This window comes from Plectropomus leopardus, chromosome 17 (genome assembly GCF_026936395.1).
Source record: "Plectropomus leopardus strain MGB_pleo_1.0 chromosome 17, ASM2693639v1, whole genome shotgun sequence".
NCBI lineage: Eukaryota > Metazoa > Chordata > Actinopteri > Perciformes > Serranidae > Plectropomus > Plectropomus leopardus.
This window is the reverse complement of record NC_142192.1, coordinates 4,803,075-4,813,171: the sequence shown is the minus strand read 5'-3', so window position 1 is coordinate 4,813,171 and position 10,097 is coordinate 4,803,075. Positions and strand designations below refer to the sequence as shown.

General features: G+C 38.0%; 1 protein-coding gene across 2 annotated transcripts in view; it reads left to right on the top strand.

Moving 5' to 3' along the window:
- LOC121958193 (hippocalcin-like protein 1) overlaps window positions 1-9,986 on the top strand; it is a 54,404-nt gene extending 44,418 nt beyond the window's left edge. For both annotated transcript variants that reach the window (XM_088089996.1, XM_088089997.1), the window contains exons 3-5: window positions 550-831; window positions 3,902-4,007; window positions 5,158-9,986. In XM_088089996.1, the coding sequence (XP_087946122.1) occupies window positions 550-831; window positions 3,902-4,007; window positions 5,158-5,255 (486 nt within the window). In that variant the 3' untranslated portion in view covers window positions 5,256-9,986. The remainder of the gene's footprint in view (window positions 1-549; window positions 832-3,901; window positions 4,008-5,157) is intronic.
- The last annotated feature ends 111 nt before the right edge of the window (window positions 9,987-10,097 follow it).

Here is a 10,097-nt window from a genome sequence, read left to right as displayed (position 1 = left end):
GTTGTGATGCCTTTTTTAGAAAATGTCAAAGACACAGGCAATGAAAAAGAGTTTTACTAGGAACAGAACTGTGTTGACTTTCCACCTTTGCTCATGAGAATATTAGATATGAGGATCAAGAAGAAATTCCAGCCTTTACATCTGGACAATGACTTTCTCACCTCTCTGGTCAATCTTATAGGCCTTTTTAAAAAAAGACCTTTATTTCCGCTGAACAAAGGCCGAGACTGACCTGACTTTTACTTCCCTTTTCTTCTGAGGCATAATGCTGCTTTATTAAATGTGAATCCTTGAAAAGAAGAGAGAACTGCTTTCAACTATCTAAGATCAAGCACCTTTCAAAAAAGTACTTCTTCAATCTGTTCACAATCAAGCATCACATGAATGATTTACTAGTCGAAGTTTGGTTGCAGAAATGAGATTCCTGATTGTTACAACTGGCTATGAAAGGTTTTTATTTGGGTCTGCTGATGTAAAACTTGTGTTGTAGAGATGTATTTAATTGTCCTCACGTGATTTATGGTCATCCTTGTCTCGTCTCGTCCTTAGGGTTTCTTGAAGGATTGCCCCAGCGGAACCCTGAATGTGGAGGAGTTCAAGAAAATCTACGCCAATTTCTTTCCTTATGGTGATGCCTCCAAGTTCGCTGAACATGTCTTCCGAACGTTCGACACCAACGGCGATGGGACGATAGACTTCCGGGAGTTCATCATCGCCCTGAGCGTGACATCACGGGGCAAACTGGAGCAGAAGCTGAAATGGGCCTTCAGTATGTATGACCTGGATGGAAACGGGTACATCAGTCGCGAGGAGATGCTGGAGATTGTGCAGGTGAGCAAGTTGGGGGAAAAACATGAGTTGAAAAGGATGTGGGGTATTTTTCATTTCTGAAAAGGTTTGTTTGTTGTCGCTGTGCATTCTCTGGCCTCAGGTGGCACTCCCAGAATTTTTCATAGGGACAACTGAAAATCTTGGCGTGGCACGAAAAACAAAAAGCCAAAACTGAATTTTAGGGGCTCGATTTTGCTGTTGAAGTATAAAGGCTAGTTGAAAAGTATATCAATATGAGAGTTAAAGGATCACCGACTGGTATGCTCAAATAGGCTGGTTGTCCTTTTCTTAAAAAAAAAAAACAGCTTTCATTTGAAAGAGAACATTGAAAGGAACAAAACATTTGCAAACAAACCCTCTTCAGTTTAGTAGAGACTCCTGGGTATCCATAGCACCCATTTTCATTTAGACAGGGCCCTCCCTCACCAAAATTTGCCTTAATTTTGAAGTGTTATTTTAGCCCCTTTACAGACATGCCAGCATGGCATGGTTGGTAGCAATAAATGCCATAAAAGACAATTAAACCAAAAATTTAAAATACTTTATTTTTCCCCTTACCTGTAGTAATATCTATTAATCTAGATAGTTTTGATGTGAGTTGCCAAGTGTTGGAGATACGTTGGCTACTGCTAGCTCACCTAGCTCCACTGAGCTAGCTAGTTACATCTCATCTGAGGAGGATGCCATTAAAGTTTGCATCTCACATTTACACAAGCCTCTTTAAGTTGTCGATATTGACACTTAAAGAGGCTTGCCACCGCGGGTGCTAAAAGTAAACTTCTAAACAAAAAGGCAATATAGTGCCATAAAAACGTTTACAAGCCCTCACCAATGTAACCGATGACATCATTTGAGTTACTTTCTCAGAGGGAATTTTTACATGCTGAGTCATACTCCTCATTATACACAAGTTGTACTTGATGTCTAAGTCAGCAGACTTCCCCTTTAAAGATAGACTGGATTTCCTTTGAGATTAATACAGAAGGCACAAATCTCTAACAAGAAGATCTAAAATATCAGTCACAAGGGGATTTTTTTTTTTAAATGAAACATGTGTATAGTGGCAGGAGATCCCCAAATAATCTCACAAATCTCTTGGTTAGCAAACTTAGCTGTCCTTTTATTAAAAAAAAAAAAAAGAATTTTGCAATAACAGGAATGGACAGAGCTCTTTTACACTTAATTATGTAATGTAATACAAGTATGTGCAAAGAGGCTCAAGCACCAATGTGCAAAGACTCTAAAAGGCATACTTGTAATGTGCTGACTGCAACATTAGCACAGTCAACAGTTTGCATTAAGGCTGTTAAGCACACTGCTACATTAGTACTGTATGTAATCCCGTCACTCTTTAAGAGAAGACAAAGAGAGCCTCATATGTCGACACTGGATGGAAGATCTCGCTGTGTGTTCTGTGTGTGTTTGTGGTGTGTGTGCTGCTGGGTTCTCATAGATTAGCGAGTTAAATATAACCAGGAGTTTATCCCTGAGTGTGCAGAATACTGGGATTATCCTCCAGCTAATTGAGGTTACGCACCACTGGATGAGAGAGGAGGGGCCCATTGTGTCATTGTACACCGAGAGAGAGAGACTGTCCTTATAGAGGAGGTCAGATTTGTTTTTACACAACATTATCCGACAAAAAAAACATATCCCCACACTAATCAAATGACATGGAGACATGTCTTTGACGTAACCCTTCAAAACCTACAGCAACATCACTTTGCTTGTGATGCTCTCAGATGCCTTTCACAAGTATTTAACTGTTTGAAACAAGGGTGCCTGCTAGCTCACCTGGTGAGACAGGCACCCCATGTACAGAGGCTGTGGTGCATGACATTCCCCCTCTCTCTTCTCCTCTCACACTTAATGTTATTTTAAAAAGTTAAACTTGAAACTTGAGACTTTTGGTGCAATTTCTTACAAAAAACATGGGGAAAAATGGCAATATGCAACGTGGCAAGAAATGATCCACAAATGGCAAAAAATTAGTAGATTTAGAATTAAAAAAAAAAAAATAGAGAAAAATGTTGGAAAAAGTGGGAAAAAATAGTTTTATATATATATATATATATATATATATATATATATATATATATATATATATATATATATATATATATATATATATATATATATATATATATATATATAACTATATTATAATAAACATTATTGATTACTTAGAATTGTTACAAAATTATTATAAACTTTAAAGCACTATTTTTTCCTTTTAGTTTTTTTGTTTTTACTATTTAACTGTTTTTACTATGCTTTAACTACCATTTCTTCTTTCATTGCTCAGTTTTCTTTCCATTTTTTTTTTAAAGAAATCAAACCATTTTTTTTTTCAAAAGGTTAATCTGGCATTATGGTCTTTTATTCTGATGCTTTCTAAAACATTTCTCTGTGTTGGAATAATAAACTAAAGCCTGAAAACTGTCTTTCAATATTAAAGATATGAACTCGTTCTATAGACAAGGAGATAAAATTTTACTGCTGTCTTACCAAAAGGCACAGAGGGCTTATTTCATGCAGTCTACTTTCTCATCTGAGGGTGCTGCTGTCACATTGATCAACAGTCAGTTCAAACACACTATTCTCCTTGTGGAGATAATTTATTGTGCACGTAAACTGATTGTAGATGGGTGTCCGAGGCGAGCTGATACTCCTCTCTGTGCTAACTTGCAGAGGTTAATTTACTGCTGTCAGGGGACGGGAGGTGCTGGTATCCGTCAACGGATAAAGATGTATCAGATCAATACAGTAAACGCTGCCTGTAACATCCTCCCCGCTGGCACATGTATGTGATCTGTGTCACTGCAGTATGATGGCGTGATTTTCTAGCCATACAGACCCTGCGTGGGTATTTGTGAACAAGCTGTCCAGGTTCTCACTTCACAAAACGTTTTTACCAGCATCTTGACAGCCACATTGACTTTGTTTTTCAGTTCACTTGTGTTTTTAATTCTTTTCCTGCTGCCTCTTCTTAGTGGGTCCCTGCTGCAATTCACTTCTGTTCTCCCTCCCCCACCCTGTCACTCTCCTCCTCTCCCTTGCTCTGTCTCAGGCCATCTACAAGATGGTGTCATCTGTGATGAAGATGCCAGAGGATGAATCCACGCCAGAAAAGAGGACAGACAAGATCTTCAGACAAATGGACCTCAATAATGATGGTGAATAGGCTGGGGGTTGTGATGTGACAGTTATCAGGGATAATCTTTGAAATGTGGTGCATACATTAAGTTTTTATATAAAATAAAATATAAATCTCCAGTGCAGCACTCCAGTGCCTATATACAATAAAACGTCCTCAGTGCCAATACAATTTTCTCCAACAGGGACAATAATGGTATCGTATCGTATCGTATCGTATCGTATCGTATCGTATCGTATCGTATCGTATCGTATCGTATCGTATCGTATCGTATCGTATCGTATCGTATTATATTGTATGGTAGTACATTCTGCTGTATGCTTTCAAATAACATATTTTTGTGAAAAAAAATTGTATAAACTGTACACTAAAGCAGAGGGAAAAAATGCCACACGTCTAAAGTTTAGGCTTTCTTCAAGTGAGTGGTTCATTTAAATGTTTTGCATGTGAATAGCCACTCTTATCTTACTAATGGTAAATGGACGACATTTATAGAGTGCTTTTCTGGTCTTAGCGATCACTCAGAGCACAATACACTACAGGCACCATTGACCCCATTCACACACACATTTCTATACTATTGGCACAGCCATCAAAAGCTATTTGGGGTCCAGTATCTTGCCAAAAGGCACTTTGACAGTGGGTTGGAACGACCAACCCTCAGACTGATGGACAACCACTCTACCCCCTGAGCCAAAGCAATATGCATTATGCTAAATACTGCAAGGTGAACTATTGGTTTAGCTCATACAGTGGACCAAACCAGTAGTGGACCCCATCTTTTTTTGCAAAGCAGGAGTGTGCCAGCAGCTAGCTACAGTAAAAATATGTTTCTGAAATCATTTTAGTCAAGAAATAGGCAACTCAGTAACAGAATCTTGGTTTGTACTGTATTTGAGGAGAGCTGCTTAGTTTTACTGTTTGATCTTAGTTATTTAAGCTTCTGTTTTACAATACAGGAAACAGCATGGCGTCCACTTCTTGTTCACAAACTCTACAGCCAAACAGTTCACTAGAAGACATTTTAGGCAATAAATAGTGAATGCAGTAAGCATCAATCTATTAGTAACTTTGACGAAATCAAACAGGCATTTTGCAACACGAATAACGGTCATAATCCTTCAAAATAATGGCTATTTTTGTCTCTTTTTTTCTCTTTCACCCTGCAGGCAAATTGTCCCTGGAGGAGTTTATCAAAGGTGCCAAAAGCGACCCCTCCATTGTGCGGCTACTCCAGTGTGACCCAAGTTCAGCCTCCCAGTTCTGAAATCCCCGCCCTGCTACGACCCCTTCTTCCTCACCATTTCTGTTGCTATTGAAACAGTCACTCAAATCAATGCATGATGGTTCTCGTCTCTCATATCATCTCTTTTTTTTGTTTTTGTTAGTTGTTGTGAGCGAGGATGCAGGAGGGATTTTAAGGAAGATAAGAAAAGCCATCGCTATCATTTTACTTTCATTTTTATATTTGGGAAATATGAAGGGACATGCATACATTTAATGATCAGTGGCGTTAATGTTCCCGAATATCTCTCTCTCTCTCTGGAACCACGGATTTCCAGGGGAGCTTGTAACAAAGAGTGGATTTTTTGCAGGGTGAGGATTACTCAGTTTGTCCTCCAACACATATGTATATCATGTATATACTGTACGTCTATGTATATCATAAGATGAAGTTTGTCTTCATGTATGGTGCACACTCTGGCATTGAAAGGCAGTATTATGTAGCGTAGCTTCCTGGTGTAATCTGGACGGGTGGTTGGGGTGGAGGTGGGTGGGGGTTATTGGGATTTCATGCTATATGATCTTTCGCTGAGAAAAAGAAAGGCCTAAGATCCCATTAGCTTTTTATTGATATCTACTGGCATGTTTCTTAATTGTTTTTTTTTTTTTTCATCTGTACATATTGTTTTCCTCCTTCCTGTCATTTTATTTATTCATTTTTATTCTTATTATTGTGTTTTTACTTTGAAACGTTACAAATGACCGTGTTCCAGTTTACAGTGACAGAGAGAGAGAGAAAATGTGAGTTTAGATTGATCTTTTTTGGGGGGATTTGTGGGTCTGTCACAGTGAAGGATTATGAAACTCTAAGGGGATCCTGTAATGCATTTGATCAACGACACCAGTAGCACATATCGTTCGAGCCGCCATGTGTTTATAAAGTATGGCTGTGCATTTGGTGTGAATGCGTGTGTGTGCATGTGAATATGCACCGTGTGCTCGAGGCTAACTTTTACAGTATTATCATGTTGTGTTGTTTCTTAATTTGTAAGTATTTTAAAGTTCTTTAACGACGAGCAGTAAACTTAAGATAGTCGTAACCTGTCACTATACTGCATGATCCTATGAACTGACAAAATCCACACAAAAAAACAGTTAACACACAGCAGTATCTTTTTGTAGCTCTGCAGCCTCCTCAGCTCTGTACCAGGCAGAAATGATTGAGTATTTGTCTTGCTTTGGGAAAAACCCTCCCACCTCCTTAAGCCCATCGTCCCTCTCCCCCTCCCTCTTTTCCTCTGACAGACAGAGAACTCACTAAGGGCTCGTTCATCACTATCTTGCTGAATGATTTTATAACCTCCTGGATTAATCTGCTTACGGAGCAGTTAGATGAAGGGACATGTTTCCCGAGATAGGAGAAAGTGCACACGCTTGTTCCGATTAAAGTTTTCAGGGTTCCAAACATATGTTGTAATGTGACAGAGATCAGAGGCTGTGTTTACATTAGCACTTTGTTAACCCTTTGAAACCTGAGCCAATTGGTTTGATTTCTTTCAAAAACATAGTGGAATACAAGCAATGACCAAACTTGGCAAGAATTGTCCCACAAACTGTAAGAAATTAGTAAAATGTGACAGAAAACTAGAAAACTAACAAAAACTAGGGAACAATGTCCAGAAAAAATATTTATAATCAATATAATTTTAGATATAAATTTATGTTAACGAAAAAAAAACCATATATTCTTTTATTTTCCACACTTACTTCGGGTAATTTTCTTGTTTGTTTTTATTGTTTACTTTTATTTTTATGTTTATTTTATAGATGATTTCCTTATAATTTATCTGACTAATTTCTTGCTATTTTTGGGTTTTAAATGTTTCACAAACTGCAAGAAATTAGTAGATCTAGAAAATTAGTTTTAAAAAATCTAGGGAAAAAAGGCTGGGGGGAAACTGTATTTATAATTATCATAATTGTATATGTAAAATTATGTTACAAATTATTATAGTTTTTATACCCTTTTCCAGGTCAAATCTTCTTAAAAATGTGTTATTATTATTATAAATAATAATAATATCATTTTTATTTTAATTAATTACTTTTAATAAATTTCAGGTATTTTTTTGTACTTTTTACTAATTTCTTGCAAATTTTTAGGTCTTTCTTTATTTCGTTGATGATCGTCCCCCATGATTTGGAAAGAAATCAAACTAATTTGCTCAGGTTACAAAGGGTAATTTATTTACTGAATATTTGAAGCACCAAGAAAGTGGAACACTTATGGTGTGCTCACACCGAATGCGAAGTAAGCATTTCGCAAGCTGCAACTACATACAAAGTCAATTCAAAAACTTTAATAGACACAAATTTTTGATGAGTGGTGCAAATGATGTGAATAACATGAAATGTGTGCCATTAGTATTTTCGTGCAAGTTGAAGATTTTTTAAATTTTCATGACACCTCTTTCTAACATGAAGGGAGTGAGCAAACTGGCAGATGGAGCTTAAAAAATTGTCTAGATATATTAAAAAGAACGGAAACATTCAGGGAGCTTGTTGAGCCCTGATGCAGCCTGAGGAACGGCCTCCTGTGGCTGTGCAAATCAGTCAGCGCAGCTTTTAAGGGTGAGTATTTGCCATTTGCGATATAGGCCTAGTCCAAAAAACATTTCAGCAGCCGTATTAGTGCGAGTGATCACGTTTGGTGTGAACACACGATTAGGGACATGGCATCAAATCTCCACTTTAAATGATTTTTTTTGTTTCAAAACACAGTCTCAAGTGAATATATGATGCTTAAAAACCTCCATCTGAAATACCACGCTCATGTAAACATAGCCACTATTTGCAAGAATACCAGCACCACTCCCATGAACAACTGAGGGCCCCCATTCAGTCAGTCTGACAGTCAGTCAGATCACTGTTGCCATCTTCTGTTTTAGAGGTTAAACACAACCCAAATTCTGATTGTCAAGAAGCTAAGACTTTGGGCAGGCTGGGTAAAGGCGGTGACATTGCACATACTCATACACTATAGCAGGGGACCAAAAGGCCCTTTACTTTTAGAGGCTGTTATAGTATAAGTATAATGTATAAATGTTTTTGGTATTAAAAAAATGGTGGAATGTAACTAAGTACATTTTCTCAATTACTGGACTTAACCCTTTGAAATCTGGGCAAATCTGCAGATTTCAAGAGGGGCCCCAGTCTGAATCCAGGTTGGGACCTTGGGGTGCCCTTCTGTGCGGAGTTTGTGTGTTCTCCCCATGTCTGCATGGGTTCTCTCCAGGTCTCCGGCTTCCTCCCACAGTCCAAAGACATGCATGTCAGGTTAATTGGTGACTCTAAATTGCCATAGGTGTGCATGTGAGTGCGATAGTCTGGCGACCTGTCCAGGGTGTACCACGCCTCTCACCCAATGACAGCTGGGATAGGCCCCCTGCGACCCTTACGAGGACAAACGGTTACGAGCAATGAATGAATGAATGAATTCAAAACCTGAGAATATTTTAGATTTACAGTGATGATAATTATAGATATTTAATTTACATACAGTATACTAGTTAGGATATAATAGTTTTCTGGACATTTTTCTCTAGCTTTTCCAAAAATTATTTTTTAAATCTACTAAATTCTTGCAATTTGCGAAACATTTCTTCCCAAGTTGCTCATTGCCTTTTTCAACATGTTTTTGGAAGTAAATCAAACCAATTCGCTCAATTTGGTCAAAGGTTTAAATGCTTGTGTGTCTGAATGCAGCACAAGAAAAGTGATGTTGATTTGGATTTCAAAGGGTTAAGTACAATACTACTGTACCTTTTCATTTCATGCTACTTTACACTTCTCCACTGCATTTCAGAGGCAAATATTGTACTTTTTACTGCAATACATTTACATGAGAACTGTAGTTACTAGTAATTTAAGATTTTACAGTAAAGAAATATTAGTTTATAAAATATATTGTATTGTTATTGATTAAAACCCCCTCAGATTATATAAAACATTTTAAATTAGCTCCAACCTTAATGTTCAGTGTTTGCTCTATAATTGTGTGAGAAAATCCTTTTGAAATGGCACATTGAAACCATTCATTCATTGAAATCCAGACTAATACAATTATTTCAGGCGGGTTAGCAGCCCCATAAAGGAGGTTTAGTGAGGCTTCGCTTTACACAGTGTGGAAGGTGAGGAGTAAAACCCTGGCACAAAATGATTTCTCTGTCTGCCATGTGAGATAAAAATAACTGAATGGGATAAGATTTGTTTTGGCAAGTCAGAGAAAAGCCTCTGTCTTAGCTGCCAAACATGAGGTTTTTCAAAAATATCAGCCCCAACATATGTGTGTTACCCAACATTTCACTACCTCACAAATTGAATTAGTGTGTGCAGTGGTGGCAAAATGAAATGAGAGCTGTGCTGGAGCAGCTGCTTTCACACAACATTAAGACTGAGGTGTACCAAACATTTGCACAGGAGCTTCCTAACCAGCCGCACCTCTGCTTTTGGGGATCCTATTGTGTCACTGCCTTCTGCTGGTAGGATAAGGAACAACAGTTGCTTACCCCGATCTACAGTTTAACCCTTTTCTATTCTTACTGCCTCTGACGAACTGGTATCTTGTGTTGAATAAATACACTCCCTTCTTTCTTTCTTTCTTCCTCCCCTTACCTCCCTTTCCTTCCTACTTTTCTGTTGCATGAAAACCTCAGGTGAGGATGTCATGTTTGTTCCGTTGGAAATCGAAATATACCTATGTGTTTCAAAGCTGCACGTGTGGACTGTTTACTCATTTCTGGTTATTTGTATGGAATGCATTAAGGAGCCGAGCAGCTGAGGCTAATGTCTGGTCTGACAGCTGAACATTTCAGTAATGCACTTG